This window comes from Spea bombifrons, chromosome 3, assembly GCF_027358695.1.
Source record: "Spea bombifrons isolate aSpeBom1 chromosome 3, aSpeBom1.2.pri, whole genome shotgun sequence".
Taxonomy (NCBI): domain Eukaryota; kingdom Metazoa; phylum Chordata; class Amphibia; order Anura; family Pelobatidae; genus Spea; species Spea bombifrons.
In genome coordinates this window covers 105160608-105177614 of record NC_071089.1, presented here as the reverse complement: position 1 = coordinate 105177614, position 17007 = coordinate 105160608, and the positions used below count along the sequence as shown (strand labels likewise).

General features: G+C 43.4%; 1 protein-coding gene across 2 annotated transcripts in view; it reads left to right on the top strand.

Annotated features, from left to right (window-relative positions):
* The window catches only part of NCK1 (NCK adaptor protein 1), a 35637-nt gene that overhangs the window by 9042 nt on the left and 9588 nt on the right, over positions 1–17007 (top strand). Inside the window, exons 2-3 of one of the 2 annotated variants that reach the window (XM_053461163.1) lie at positions 9049–9119; positions 13788–14031. In XM_053461163.1, coding sequence (XP_053317138.1) covers positions 13806–14031 — 226 coding nt within the window. In that variant the 5' untranslated portion in view covers positions 9049–9119; positions 13788–13805. Of the gene's footprint in view, positions 1–9048; positions 9120–13787; positions 14032–15725; positions 15825–17007 lie in introns of those variants that run through there. The other variant, XM_053461164.1, reaches the window with a different exon arrangement.

Sequence of the window (17007 nt, the reverse complement as noted above, 5' to 3'; positions counted from 1 at the left end):
GTTCAGTGTTACCGGGTATTCAAACATCTGACTCTAATTAGGTTATGTTTAGCAAGAGTGGTTTGTTTCTCTGACCAAAAGTAATCTGCAGATATGCAACAGTACAGGGGACATTTTCCCACACGGCTGCGTGAAGCTTGTTTAACTTTTTAAGCGCCACATGGAATAATTTAGTATACTTAGCTATTAAATGTGGGATTTTGGGAGTTTGTACTATCTATTCTTTTCTCTGTATAATGTGTGCCACATTTGAAGCAGTTACCAAATGGGATTAAATGAATTTTTCCTAGAAATGTGTCTTTTGTGTACAGTTCTTGCATAATAGATTACCCCTAAAATATTTCTTAACTTTACTGTGCTACTCCGTGCAATTAAGACTCCCAGAGACGATACTTTGGCAGCAATGTTGGTCTTTCAGTGTTGCATATATGGATTACGCAACGTTTGTTCATCGCTCTTGTCAGAATTGCTCATGGTCGGTTACAATGAATTATGACTGCTCATACACGGCAATCCGGAAGTGAGGTCTGGGTGAACGTCCTTCAGGAAGATGATCTTCTACCTTAGCCCCAAGTCCTTTGCTGATGTAAAGAGGGTTTTCATTTAGAATAGCTCTTAACCCCCCCCCCCATCCATCTTGCCCTCAATCCTGACCAGTTTCCTACTGGTAGCATCTCTATACATGACATTGTCGCAGCCCTGCTTTAAAGTCGTGGTGGTGGTATCATCAGCACTGCTTATCACGCTTTGTGCCACAACTAATGTTGTTTTTCTGTCCTTCAGACCAGAGAAACAGTTTCCACTGTTAGTTGGGCCTCATGCATGCTTTTGGGGAAAATCCGAACAGGATATGATATGTCTTTTCCAGTGACGGCTTTATTTTCACAACTTCTATGTAAATTCCACCTGTGTGTAGTATTGTTGCAGTAACTGCCCCATAGGTGTTCCATCTCGGGTGTGGATCTCTCCAGCTTCTCCAGAGTTACTGGGTCATTTGAAATAGTCCTTTATTCTTCTAGACTGTAAGCTGGCAAGCAGGGTCCTCTTTACCCAATATATAGGTTTGTCTTTGTCGGTTCTAGTTTTGTCAGACCCTATGTTTTGAGAAGTGATGAATAAACTATATAGATAAATGATGATGTGTTTCTGGTTAAAGTAGAACCTTTAATATCTTAATCTCTTGAATATCTCTTTAACCCGTCTTGGCTTTAAAACAAATTTGTCGGTCCCTTTTTAGAAAACCACTGTCAGTCCTTCAGCAAAGCTTTATAACGTGTTTTTAAAGCGCTTTGTTGTGTGGGTTGATGTGTTCTGGGGCATTCCAGAAACAGGTGTATTTTGTCAGAGATGATGCCATGTGAATTTACCCCGGAGCTTATTTAAGGATGTCACGGCAAACTAGATGAATACTTATGTGATCATCGCTTTTCAATTTTACTTTTATTTTACGTCTCAATGTAACTCATATAACAAGTGCCAGTGTCCGAATACTTGCTGATGGCACTTTATACATTATTGTGTTTTTGGAAACATGCACTGCGTGCGTTTTTGTTAGGCGAGTGGAGGAGTTTGAGTGTTGCTGTCCACTTTTTAATTTGTTAGAATATTATTCTGTTTTCCAGATGGAGCTCTTCAGATTCCTTCCTTTTCACATTGACTTGTGTGACAGCTGTGATAATAACTGTAGCGTGTAAACCGGGGTAAGCGTTCGTTTGCCCCAGTCAGGTTGTACAAACATTTTACTACACGGAGTTCAGGCGGATCAGAGTGGCTGGACTAAAGGGAGAGTTGTAGATTCAACTCCTTTGCTTCAAATCATTCACTGTGAAAGTCCCAATTATGTGAAGCAGTGATGTCCTGTTGACCCATTTTGCCACGCTGTAGAACCTGATGGTGCTGTATAAATGTGGGCCATCAATTACAAGTTTCACCAGCAGGAAAGGCAATGCTGGCCCGTATAATTCATTCAATTGATAAGTAGACAGAAGAAAGCTCACGGATATATCTGCATTACACAGGACCAGCCACGCTCTTGGTGTAGGGGAAGGTCACTGGAGTCGGACTTTTATAATGTGAAGTCAAGGCGTAGAAACCAACTGCCCCTTTTACTGAATAAATCCTTCGCAATGCTTTGTGCCAAAGGAACATTTTTGTTTAAGTGCTATTTCTATTGTCATACTTATTTCAAGTGGTCCCATCCTGGGGCAGCAGAGCATGTTTAACATTATATTACATGGGTTGCACCTTGACATCATATGGACTCCCATTTTCAGCTTCAACTCTTCTGCCTGAAGACAAATTCTAGGTTATTCGGGCTGTCTTGTCTAATTTGGTGGTGTTGTCAGTTGTCACCCATCTCTTAATATACTGAACTCGTTCAGCTCTATCACATAAGGACTAAGTCATAGTAAACAAAAAGTGTATCATTAACTTTCGCAAGACACGGGGCTAATCCTAGAATAAAGTCTAGCATATTAGTCTCTCTCTAACCCAAATGCTCTTTGTGTCCCTTATGTGAAAGTGTTTCTAGCTGTAATCTAGAGTGAAAGTGTTTCTGCTATAAAGAATGCATGTGGGCAGGGATACTGAGATCAATACCAGAAGGTGTTAGTAGCGGCCAGGTACCGTGGGAGAGAGGTGCTGTCATGTTACGGATGGGTGCCAGGCGGCTTTTGGTTTGGAATGAAAGCCAAGTATTCAGGAGTGAGCAATTCTGAGCTGGCATTGTTTCCTAGGTAGAAAGTCCCTTTGGTATTTGTGTATCTGTGTTTCCTTTATATGCCGTGTGTCGTTATTTTGTCCTTTCTAGTAGTGGTGGGCAGAGCTTGGTCCGTGATTACTTTCCTGGTATACCCTTGGTGCACTACAAATAGACGAACACGCAGGGGACCCCAGTGTCATAAGGGTTTGCTATACTAACTAGTCTCCTCCACAAATGATTCCTTTAGTGGGCTATTCCTGAACGCTTACTTAAGCAGAATGCTCTACGGTGGGAGTGATGTGAGCTCCCTGCATTAACATTTTAAGACGCCACCTTCCCTTCCTTTAATTAAGGAGGGTACTAGAATAATGATTCACAAATATCTTGGCGTAAAACATGATCTTAGAAACCCAGAACTGTCAGTCAATGATTTTTCCGGCACTCATGGCGTATATATGTTTATAAACCGTATTTCTCTCGCCCCGTAAGTCGTCGCTGCTCGTCAGTCCGTTTTGCAGTATTCTGGTTTAAGATGCAAGATTAAATACTGTCCTTGTATAACTTTCTTCCTGTAAACCTTTAATTTATGCCTCCTTTAATATGGCCGCCTGTTGGTAAAGGGGATGAGAAGAAATCTGGGTTGTTAAAATGCGGGAGAATTCTTTGTATTCTTTTGATCTCTAACCTCCTCATGAGGACATTTTAAAACAAGCGCACACATTACAGCAGCTGAAGATATCACCCAAAAATATGTTTGTTTACATTCTCTGAATGAGGGATGGCTTTACATGCCTAGGATTTTCACTAGTTTTGGAAATGAGGCATTATGAGGGCACAGCACCTTTTTTGAGTTGTACGTTACAGTATTCTGGCACGGTTTGTAGAGATCCCGGGGTTATCCCTTTCCATGCTGCCATTTTTAATCTTTTGCAAAGTTGCTTAGATTTCTTGCGCAGGATGTGTGTAGCCGGCAGAACATGCACATTCCCTTATGCTTGCCCATATCCCATTGGGGCGGCTCTTTCCACAAATACGCCCAAGGGTCCGACTTGAGGTGGACCACACAGCTCTCATATTCCGTAAGGTAGATATGATGGCTGGAGAGTCGGTTTAGATATAATGATAGTAGCGTTACCTTAATGTATTACTTCTTCTTATTTGCGTTCCTTTTTGCGATTTGTCTTGCGGGAATACATAATCTGTGGATTTGAAAATGTACGTTTTTTTTTTTTTTTTCTCCAAAGATCAAATCGAGTCTAAAGTGACCTATACATCTTTCCCAATTATCTCTTCCTTTTCTGTAACAGCTGCGATACAGCAAATAGTTTTCCAATAGAAGCCATAACTAAAATAAAGGAGATTTAAATGGTTGGCGTTGATAGATACAGAAAATGTTTACTTTGAACTGGAGTGCGAGTACAGTGTGCATCACAAGTCATAGGATTGTATATGCCCCAAAGCAAGAGCTTGTGATCAATGGAGAAATAAACGACGGAGAAGTGCTTGATGATGGATCAAACCCACAACAAGCAGAGCAAAGGCCATTAGCCATCAAAGCCTCTCGATATTGTTGATGAAATGTGTTTTTAAGAGCAAAGGTCCAAACTCTCAGAGGAAAACCATTTTTGAGTTGAAATGCTTAATACAAAGAAAAAAAAATGAATTATTTTGATCTAACATCTACATTATGACAGCTCATAACCAGCTAATGGATCAGAAGTCAGAGTGGATAGGACCCTGTCGACTTTTGTCTGGGTCCTCGAAGGCAAATGGAAGTAAATACCTTTAAAAAGTTAACCTTTATCATATGCATTGCACCATTGGATGAACCCTGTTTAATTAATGTAATAAAGCTGTAAATGTGTTTTTATGGCTTTGATCTCATCATTTATATATTAGATGTTTGCAAATTACATCCGATGACTATTGTAACAGTACGCCGTAAACTTGATAAGTTTATTCTGGGGTTTGCCATTGCTGGCATCTGCCTTGTTTGTGTACCGTAATACCGAAATAATGAACCTATATTTATAGCTGATGCCAAGTAGGCTATACTATAACTAGTTCGCTATAGAGAAAAAAAACGAAACAGCCATCTTTCCTTTGCTTAGACTTCCTCTCGGCAACATCGCTTCTCCAATTACCAAATTTTATACGTAAAGAACTTAGAAAGTGCTCTGTGGTTAAAATATAATGATATATTAAAATTAAAGACTCGCACCTTTTAGGTTATTGGCAGGGAGTTAAATTCCTGGTCAAAGCTAAAATAAAAAATCTCTATTTAAAGACAGAATATTTATAACAAGCCCCTTTAACAGCTTCAGAAGTTAATATGTGGAATAAGAGCCTGTATGTATTTTTGTATAAATATGCATTCCAAAAAAGGAAATTCCTGTTCAGCCTGTAGAATTTAAAGAGCAAGTCTCCATCCCAGCTTTAAGCACAAGCATGTTTTTTTTATTGAAACTACCTCTAATTTGTACATTTTGTCAATCAGCATACTTGTTCTATGTATATCACATCTCCTCCAAGCTATACGTATTGAGATCCCTCAATCTTTCCTGATAGTTTCTATCCCCCAGACCATTCACCATTTTAGTAGCCCTCTTCTGAACTCACACCAGATTATCAGTATCCTTTTGGATTTAGTTCCATAAATACCGTGTTTGTTCGATTATAAGACAAGGTTTTTTTTCAGAGCAAATGCTCTGAAAAATAACCATTCTTATATTTGAGGTTGTCTTATAATTCGACATCAAATAGAGGTCTGACTACAAGACTAAGATCCCCTGCAGCGCTGCCGGTGGTGGACGTCTGTGCAATGCGCGCACACAACTTCCGCTGCTGCCGGCACTTCTTCTGGGGCTTCTATGACGGATCGTCGGCATCGCATGACCTTCCGGTGCTAATTCACCACTACACACCAAGGAATCTGAAGCACGGGGAGAAGTTGAGGGAGGGTAAGAGTGGCATATAGGGGGTTAAAAAGAATATCTGGGAGGGTAAGAGCGGCATATAGGGGGTATAAGATATATCTGGTGGCAAAGTGGCATATCAGGGAGGTATAGGGGTATAAGGCATATCTGGTGGGCAGAGTGGCAAATAAAAGGAAATAAAAACAAAAAATGCATTTTTCTCAATCATAGTTTTTATTAAATATGAAAAAATAGTTTACATGTGAATTAATATTTAATATAAAAAAAACTTTTTTCTTATATGGTAGTCTTTTATATTCAAGCTTTCTTTTTTTTCCCCCAAATTTATATTCAAATTTTGGGGATCGTCTTATAATCGAGCAAATATGGTAATAACAAATGTCCATAAATACTTTGAACAATGTATTACATCAGAGCAACTTTTTCTGTTTTTGCCATAGACTTGTATATTCAGATTCGTACGGAGACACGGAACCAGACCTCCCCATGAGGCGGGCAAAAGCGGAGCAAAAAGCTCCAAATGTGAATCCAAAATGTGCAGACCCTTTCACTCCCACTCCTTGTTCACACTCTCTAAATGTTTCCCTGCCTTCTCTCCCGACCTTGTTCTTCAATCCTCCACATCTCTACAGGCATAACCTGGCCGGAAAGTCTGCCAAAATTAGCGGGGCTTATGGTGATGTCACAGAAAGTGCTGCGATTAGGGAGGAAGTTTGCGCCAGGACATGTCCAATCGGGTGAGAGGATGTCACTAAAAGGGCCGCAATTTTCCTCTAAGGTGAACTGTCTATATTGATGTAAAGACTAAAACCTTAATCGGTTCTTGTGTTGGATTCAGAATAGCTTTGTGGAAGCTAAGATGGTGTCAGATCCTGCATTATATGATAAAATTCCTCTCCTGAAGGCTTTTCTCTTCCCTTCACCTACCTTACAAAGACTGCCTGAACCAGTCAGCAACTTAACAATAAGTGAGAACCTAGTGAGGAGGAATAATCATGTAGATTTTGACAAAAAAGTAAGTTAAGAGATCTTTTGGTGTGTAAGGTGCGTTTAAAATACTAACATACTTAACGTTTTAATCACATCTTCCATCCACAAAGCTCATGGGAATTTTGACACTTGGGTTTTATTGCCAAACCAGCACATAAAATCAGACAAACCCTAATCATATAGATAATAAATACTGTAATATATACACTGCTCAAAATAATAAAGGGAACACTAAGATTACACATCCTAGATCTGAATGATCTAATCGTATGACATACTTTCGTCTTTACATAGTTCTGACAACAAAATCACACAAAAATTCTCAATGGAAATCAAATTTATCAACCCATGGGGGTCTGGATATGGAGTCACACTCAAAATCAAAATGGAAAACCACACTACAGGCTGATCCAACTTTGATGTAATGTCCTTAAAAGAAGTCACAATGAGGCTCAGTAGTGTGTGTGGCCTCCACATGCCCGTATGACCTCCCTACAACGCCTGGGCATGCTCCTGATGAGGGATGTCCTCCCAGACCTGGACTAAAGCATCAGTCAACTCCTGGACAGTTTGTCGTGCAACATGGCGTTGGACATGATGTCCCAGATGTGCTCAATCGGATTCAGGTCTGGGGAACGGGCGGGTCAGTCCATAGCATCAATGCCTTCCTCTTGCGTTCCTACTGTTGACACACTCCAGCCACATGAGGTCTAGCATTGTCTTGCAGTAGGAGGAACCCAGGGCCCAACCGCACCAGCATATGGTCTCACAAGGGGTCTGAGGATCTCATCTCAGTACCTAATGGCAGTCAGGCTACCTCTGGCAAGCACATGGAGGGCTGTGCGGCCCCCCAAAGAAATGCCATCCCACACCATTACTGACCCACCGCCAAACCGGTCATGCTGGAGGATGTTGCAGGCAGCAAAACGTTCTCCACGGCGTTTCTAGACTCTGTCACGTCTGTCACATGTGCTCAGCGTGAACCTGCTTTCATCTGTGAAGAGCACAGGGCGCCAGTGGCGAATATGCCAATCCTGGTGTTCTCTGGCAAATGCCAAATGTCCTGCACGGTGTTGGGCTGTAAGCACAACCTCCACCTGTGGACGTCGGGCCCTCATACCACCCTCATGGAGTCTGTTTCTGACCGTTTGAGTGGATACATGCACATTTGTGGCCTGCTGGAGGTCATTTTGCAGGGCTCTGGCAGTGCTCCTCCTGCTCCTCCTTGCACAAAGGTGGAGGTAGCGGTCCTGTTGCTGGGTTGTTGCCCTCCTACGGCCTCCTCCACGTCTCCTGATGTACTGGTCTGTCTCCTGGTAGCGCCTCCATGTTCTGGACACTACGCTGACATACACAGCAAACCTTCTTACCACAGATCGCATTGATGTGCCATCCTGGATGAGCTGCACTACCTGAGCCACCTGTGTGGGTCGTAGACTCCGTCTCATGCTACCACTAGAGTGAAAGCACCGCCAGCATTCAAAAGTGACCAAAACATCAGCCAGGAAGCATAGGGACTGAGAAGTGGTCTGTGGTGCACACCTGCAGAACCACTCCTTTATTGGGGTGTCTTGCTAATTGCCTATAATTTCCACCTGTTGTCTGTTCCATTTGCACAACAGCATGTAAAATTGATTGTCCATCAGTGTTGCTTCCTGAGTGGACAGTGTGATTTCACGGAAGTGTGATTGACTTCGAGTTACATTGTGTTGTTTAGGTGTTCCCTTTATTATTTTGAGCAGTGTATATCGTATACAGCATTAAAGTTGCTGTGGATGTAGCAGGCGTTTTGACCCTCGGAAGTACAGAAAATGGCACCCGGCACGCTGACATCTGGTGTCATGCGATACATAAAAAGAAAAATGTTGCTGCTTCGTAAATATTAGACCTGGGGCCATGGGCTCTGTGTAACATACCTTTTGGGACATGCAAAAACGAATCCCCACTTATAATGCACACTGGGAAACTATCGAGCGTGACGTTCACAGCGCTCTCTCCTTTGGTATTCTCAGAGAAGACATGGAAGAAAGAAACGCTTACTTGGTGGTCGCCGTCCGGCTTCGGCTTTGTGGGACAGCTTCCTGCAGAATCGATATCTTTCTGCTGCAGGGGGTGGTAAGCTGGGTCTTAATGACTTTACTAGAATCCTGGAATTGGTCGGAAACATGGTCAGGCTTCTCGTTCATTGCAGGAATATTGAGAAATGATATTAATAACGCAGCAGGCCTTTATGCATATGTCCCATTCAACTATCTAAACTGTGTGTGTGTGTATATATATGTGTGTATGTATGTACGTGTGTGTCAATATTACTTATACACACTTACACACTTTTAATTCTTGTGGAAATTGGGCTTGAACCTTGCTTTTTTGTTTTAAAGAATGAAAATATTTCAAAATCCTATTTTGCTTCGTTTGCAGATGGATTTGCTGCTGTAAAGACTGGGAGGAATCGGAGTTTCACTGGCTGCTGACCAGATTACTCTGTCAAGGTATTTATTAAGTAAAGTGTGTGTGTGTGTGTGTGTGTGTGTGTATATATATATATATATATATAACTTCTTTTTTCTTGCTTTATTAGAATGATAGGGACCCCTCAGCTTTCATATGCATTAAAGTTTATATGTGATCAAGGAGCACATAAGGTGGGCTTTTGTTGCTTTAATCTAAATAAACCCTATTACATTTATTTAAAAAGAAAAAAAAAAAACCTGTGGGATTACCCCAATTATGTAAATTTAAAAAAAGCAGAAGATACAGAATTACTGGAGTAAAACCACATTTTATTGATACATTTTGGTCAGCTTGCGTTTTTTTCTGATGTGGTGGTTTGTGGCTATGGCCCATACATTGCAGTCATTTTCAAAAGGGGTTTCTCTGAAAACGAATGTATCCCAAAAATAACATTATGAAATATCTTGCTATGAACGATACAAAATACCGTATCGGCGTATAACACACTTTTTTAACTAAATTACAAAGCTGAAACCCTACCTGCGTGTTATACGCCGATGAATCCTAGAGCTGCACGATTTGCAGCCACGTCTCCCTCACTTCCGGTCCTGGGGAGGGTGCGTGTTATACGCCGGTGCGTGTTATACGCCGATAAAGTGATCATTAAGGTCAGTGTTGCTAGAAAACAAATGTATTTCTCATGAGCCTGTACTTTTATTGGGATTGCATGAGTGATTGAGGATAGCTGCGTGTCTGCCCCATCCATTAAATTCACTGTATGAACGTCTACCACTTCTGCTGGGAGACTATTCCACTTATCTACATCCTCTCAATACAGTAAAACATCCTTGCATTACATCTGGACCTTCTAAAAAGATAATGACCTTTTGTCATAACGCTTCTCCTTTAAAATAAACTTCCTGTACTTCGTTAAATCCCTTTATGCATTTAAACGTTTCTATCGCATCTCCTCCAAGCCGTACATATTAAGATCATTTAGTCTTTCTTGATAATTTCTATTCTGCAGGCTTTTTACCGTTTCACTATGCTCTCCTCCGAACTTGCTCCAGAATATTGCTATCCTCTTATGGGGTGTCCATAAATAACCTACATCCATTAATACTCTGACCGCTGTATTGCATCAGAGCTGTTTTTTTTCTGTTTCTTGCAACTTTAGACAGTTTGCAAAACTTCCTGTTACTCTTTCTCCACAATACTGTGGAAAACCACGGGAAAGAGTTCTATTCGTCTGAATGCTGCATGCTTTGTATTTCACTGAATAATTAGCCCTGTGGACTAAGGGTAGAGATGTCGTTTTTACTGCTGCGCTTATAAGACACCGCTTTGCTAATGGGACATGCCTCTTAAATCATTTTCATACTCAAACTAATGTTTTTTCACAGTACTCGCTCTACTCAGGTGCTTCCTGGTGCCTAAGGTTTGACTCTAACGCTACGGAGCCGTGTCCGGCGGCTCTATACGGAGCCGTTTCCCCCGCGGCCGGCGGCTCTATACGGAGCCGTTTCCCCCGCGTCCGGCGGCTCTATACGGAGCCGTTTCCCCCGCGGCTCTATACGGAGCCGTTTCCCCCGCGTCCGGCGGCTCTATACGGAGCCGTTTCCCCCGCGTCCGGCGGCTCTATACGGAGCCGTTTAGCGGTTCATAAATTCTTCCAGTAAAGGTTATTGCCAGCTGGCTCCAGCTCTTGCTCTGCAAATGGGGCGGGTGGTTCAGACTAGAACCCTGCGTGGGACTGCTTTTTTAATCCCTGAACTGCAGATTTCCTGCACAGTCCCGCTAGGCTGCCCTCGAGTTGCTCCCTCACAGCATCTCTTCTCTTGCTCCACCCAGGAACAAGGCAGAGTCACGGGAAGTGAAGTCACATCACGTGACTCAGTTTTGTTCCTGGGCGGAGCAAGACGGGAGACATTGTAAGGGAGCAGCGCAAAGGCAGCCTTGCAGGACTTCGCGGGATTACTGGGACCCGCAGGTACAGCACTGACCACCCGCTCCCGCCCGGAGCACCAGCAAGACCGCCCGCACGTTTTTTGGCGGGACCCGCCTCCCAATGCAGTCCTCTAGTTCAGACCCCCGGTGCGCATGCATGGCGTATATGTGCATTGATTTTAATAGGAGTGCTTTTCTGCCAATGACTACTTCAGACAGCAGTGTGGAGCTTCACTCTTCTGTAAACTGCCCCTTTAAATATTTATTCCTTGTTCGTGGAAGAAACTTTTCTGTTGTGTGGTGGAGGCTGCCAAATGACTCCTCAGTCAACCGGCAAGTGAGGCTTCCGTTAAAGAAGAAAGCGGGTTACTGTTAACCTCAAGACTTCCGCTGGGGTGCGGAGGAAGATTGGCAGCTTCTCTAACTATACAATTGGCCCATGGAGCAGGTAGCCCAACATAGTAGCCAAAGCAGTGTCCGCAGATTAGCTGACATGCATCGGGCTGCTATGGAGGGATCAGGATTTTGAAGTCACAGGGGCCATACCCAGCACCACATCTACACCCCCTCTAAAATCAGAGTTTTTTTTTTTAGAATTACTGTCTTTTCCTCAATAAAATAAATGGACATTATTTGGCCAGAATGATGGTGAAAAAAAAATACGGGTAGAAAATCCACAAGTATGCCAATAATGCCATCACCGCTCTACAGAGAGTGCATTATTGGCATACTTGTGGATTTTCTACCCGTATTTTTTTTTTAGCATGATCATTCAATTTTAACCCCTTATGTGTACCTAAACTATATGAAAGCACAGCTATTGGCTACGTTTTCTACGTAGTACCGGAGATTTTAAGCAAATTTAGCTTACATCACTTCTACTGTCTGGGGCAAAATAAGTAAAACCAATCTTGTAATGCGTGGTCTGCCCTAAGCTAAAGAAAAGAAAAAACAAACAAACTAGGATTTCCGCAGGTAAGTGCAAGCGGTAAATAAAGTTCTCTAATATAACCATATCAAAACTATGAAACTAGCCGGGACCCCAAAAGGAAAAATGCTCTGACTCCAGGCACAGAGGGTTCAACCTGATATGGTCTGTAGGCAACATGTGGCTCTGGAAAAAAAGTGGGTATAATGCCAGCCGCTCTATGATGACCTGTTCATTAATAAGATTATACGAAGAACGACGGATCATCCGCTCAGCCCAGAAGAAATGAGTGTTCACCTAAAGCAGCAACAGGGTTCTTTACAGTAAGAACCCTCTACAGATCAGTAGATGCCTTTAAATAGGGTCTGGATGATGAATGAATGTATAATGCACAGGGGGTATACCCTCGTATAACAGTGAAGTCTGCATTTTACTTGTTAAACGTATACGTTGCTTATAGGTTCTTGCATTACGCAAGGCACTACCTATATATAGATTTTTTATTTATAGCAGCTGCCGATCTTTGGCACGTGAGAAAAAAATAATTGAAATATTAGCAAATAAAAACAATCCTTGTCGCTGTCATAGAGGGCGAGAGGGGTCCCGGCCCACTTCCTGACTGCTGCTGTTGGTGTTGTCTGCCGATTAGCATCAGGAACAGGAAACTCAGACTCCTCTGCAAACAATGCTTTGAAAATACAGAGTGTTGTCGCGCCTCTGCGAAGAATCTACAAGCAACCCCAGTGGGATCCGCCGATATTTATTTCAGAATATAAAGTTCCCGACGCACAAAATATCACGTTTTGTTCTTCAGAGACTAAAATATGTGGACAGCAAGCAACTTGGGGGTTATATACCCCTACTGTTATGTACATGCATAGATATTAAAGGGACATGCAGAATCCCCTTTTTCCACCCCAAGCTCCCTGCATGCGACGTGCTTCTGGCCGGGCAGTCTGGCTCCGTGAACGTGGTGCCAGGGATTTATTCAGTCCTGTGTGCGCACGCATGGAAGGCGCTCCCATTGAGTTCAGTGATTGGCTGCTTAAAGCGTCAAATCAGAAGCAAGAATAGTCAGTCCATGGTGGAGGAGAGCAGCAACTACTATATTAAAGTACTCCGAGTGTATTCTTCTCCTTTAAGGGTACATTCATGGAGATCAACCTACAACACGTACCTGTCCCGGGGTATTTAAAAGGAGGCAAAAACAAACTGATGGGGGAATAACTATTAAAGGTTCGTGACTCCAAAGAAATGACTGATTTTTCCTTGACTGGCCCTCATCCCTGCAATATGTATTTAAAGCATCTTTTTAAACTAGGCATCCGGGCCCCTCTTCAGAGGCGTTTGCTGCATTTGTTGGCATCGCTTTTAGTAGCAAGCGCCATTTAACCTTATAATGAATATTTTACAAACGTATAATACCAGGGTACGCAGGTATAATAAAGGCTCCTGTAGAATAAGACCTAAACCTTTATGGCCTTTACTGATCTGTGCGGTTCCATGACATGCAAGAATATTATTGAAACCGGTATGTTCTATTTTAAATACACACGAATACTTTGGATGTTTTCTCGTTTCCTCCTTCTGTATTTAATGCGGTTTCCCATGTCGTCGCTCCGCGTCTGAAATGATAATAATGCGCACGTGGTCATAAAATGAAGCATTCTTTTCATATGAAACATTTGTTTTGACTCCATTTTGTATCTAGAGTTAAAGTTCTGGGCTACTCCAATAGCTTCCTAAACCATTAGAGAGCCTATTCTGCGCAGTTCCCCGCTGCATACATTAACTCCCTACTAATTCTGTCTTTTTGTTTGTGCATTCGTAGCTTCGGTATTCTGAGAAGATGACTGAAGAGGTGGTGGTTGTGGCGAAGTTTGACTACGTGGCGCAGCAAGATCAGGAGCTGGACATCAAGAAGAACGAAAAGCTATGGCTGCTGGATGACTCCAAATCTTGGTGGCGTGTTCGCAACTCTACGAACAAAACGGGCTTTGTGCCTTCAAACTATGTCGAGAGGAAGAACAGCGCGCGCAAGGCCTCTATCGTGAAGAACTTGAAAGACACTTTAGGTGAGTTCCTCCTTGGAATAATATTCAGTTTCAATGCTTTCGGCAGCTGCTTACGGAATTGTGCAAACGCCAGTGATCAGGCCTGCTGTAGAGGTACATGAAAGGGAATAAGAGCTCGGGAACAGGGGCATTTCTAACCAAGAAGTTAAAGAAAACCAAAAGGAGGGGATTCTGTAAAAAACAAAACAAAACACACACAGGGTGTTAATCTGGACCTTCTTGCAGGTATCCAACATCCCGCGCAGTGATTGTGGTTTATATCCGGGTAGAAAGTCTCCCCCTGGAGATGACTCTGCTGATGGCCTGAAGTAAAGCAGCCATTCGTTCGTTTGGGCTCCTGGCTGCTTTTCTTCAGGTCGGACTCACTTTCAGTGACCTTGAGATCTCCTACCTCAAAGGGTTTGTTGAAACCAGTGCTGACCCCTGAAGGAGGCAACGTCAGTGCAGCAATAAACACACAAATGCCACGTCTTGGAGAAATTATCCAACATGCGCAGCTCATGCCTTGCTTTTTCGGTGCTAATGGGGCATCGTGGTGGCATGTTCCGCCAGCACCTCAACACGCCAACCCCCTGCTGCTGAGACAGGTGTGCGGCCTACATGACGAGCAGCGTGTAGCGGTGTATGTGTAGCAGTATGACCGCACCTGGAGGTGACTAAACCCTTATGCTATCATCGTATTCACCAAGCAGACGCTGACGGCCTGCCAGGCATGTGAGATGTGCTGGGTCCTAAACCTTTTAAATCTGCCATTAAAATGACGTTAGAATGCAACTTCCACCATCATCAAAGCGATAAAATGTGAAAGCAGGTGCATGTTATTTTATATAGCACCATCATATTCCGCGGCGCTGTACAATGGATAAATAACATAATTTGACTTAAAGAAACAAGAGAATGAGGAGGCCCCGGCTCAGTCAGTGTGTGAAGATTCTGTAATTGCGGATATTTGCTTTATACTTTAGTATAATTCTGGATTATTACTTATAGTCCTGTCCCCTGTATAAACAATCATACACGTCACATGCACCGGATCCATTTACCGGGGCTTGTAATGGGTACCTTTTGCATTTTCTCAAATAAATGGCTGCTACCAAAATCTAACCAAAGTGGCCTGTCTTCCCGGGGTAACGATGACCACTAGCGGGTTACAGACGTCCTTCTGATGCATGTATTTCGGTTACTGCACTTGGCACGCGGAAGGCAGGTGAACCCTATCCTGGGTAACCAAATCCACCGTGCCCCGGTTTCAATTATAATACGAGCGATCAGAGCACCCCTCTGGCACGGTGAAAGTGGCTTGGCTCGGGGCGTTACCCTCCGAGTAACCGAGCTCGCGCTGCTCAAGGTGTTCGGACTCACGCCATGTAACGTTCCCGTATAGCAGTGATGAGCCGCGGCTGGTATCGGGGAGTAGTCGCCAGTGACGGCCTGCTCGTACCCATGTAGAGCTGCTACTGCCGTCACTACGGTAGCTGCGCATACCTATACCCGTCAGCCTCAAACAAGGCGTTATGGGAAATGTAGTCCTCGGTTACCTATTTAATAAAAGTAATGATTTTCCGTGTCTCGGTTGTATGCATAGGGTTAAACGAGAAAGGGCTGTTCCTAGTTTTGGCCCTCTTCCCGTTGGTAGAAACGGGACATGTGATTTTTTTTTTTCCTTGTCCAATTTCCCTCCCCACCCCTGGGGCAGGAAGTAGGTCGTGTTGGATCGGGGAGGGCTGGTCAGTCAGCGATCGGGGGCAAAGTGGGAAGAATGAATCTGCCGAATCTCTTCAAGCACTGGTTCAGTAAGTCCAGGGCCCGATCGGAGCCTCGCTCTCTCCGTGTCTTGTGTACGGGGGGGGGCGCTCTGTCTCTTCCAGTGTAACCGGAGTCAGCTTCGGGAAGCCGCTCCTTTGTTTGCGGTGTTTAAGATGTCAGATTGTACGGGGCTGCTCTGCCAGGGAGGGGGCTAACGAACGTTTATTATTCGGGGTTATCAGACGCTGCTACACTCGCGTGACGACAAAGTTCTAATGTAGTTTCTGAACGCAGACATGTGATGTCATGTTTGTGTCCTGCTTTAGAAGAAGCCGTTAACGCTTGAGAAGGGGTCAGATCCACAATTTAAAGCGGAACCTCTGCCTACAACACACCCTTTTCATAGTTTATCTGTAAGGGTTTAGTTTTGGTAGATTGTAAGCCTGCAAGTCCAGGGCCGTCTTCTCCTGTCTTCCGATTTGTTACTCTGGTTGTCAGATTGTATATTGTCCGTTTTTAATGTTGGTTATTTTGTAACGCTGTGGAATCTGTAGGCAGGCGATGGCTTCTTTTCTCCCCTTTTCCTGTTCCCCGCTTCATTCTGATGTCGCCAGAACTAAGTCTGTGATTACGTTGTAATAGCGAGAAATAAATTCAAGTTCTCAGGATGTACATGAGAACTGTTTATACCGGTGTATTTGTCTTTACTGGGAGGGTGGTAGATATGCGGAACAGCTTCCCAACAGAAGTGGCGGGGGGCTAATACAGTGAGGGAATTTAAACTTACATGGTATAGGCACTCTCTTGAATCTAAGATGAGACCAAGGACTGATTAAGGTCGGGCGAGATGGGCTGAATGCATATAATCTGCTGTCAGACTCTATGTATATACTGTATGTTGTCTTCTTTTCCCACTAAGGTTGTATTAAACTGAACTGTTAGATGAGCTTCTGCAACACAAACCGCAAACGCTGATTTCACATTGAAATGGAGACTCGCACCTTAATCTTTGGTCTTGTCTTGGATTGAGGAAGGCTTCGTGTCTGTCCCAAGCGCGTTTAAATACCCTGCGTATCCGTTTGGTTATAAAACAATAATATATGACAGAATATGTCTGGGTGTAAGCAGGGCGCTTGCCTATTGCTGGAGTATTAGTATAAATGTGAGGTCTGTCGTGGATCTCCGCTGGATGTGGTTCCTGTTGTCCCTTTTTGGAGTATTTGTGGAAAG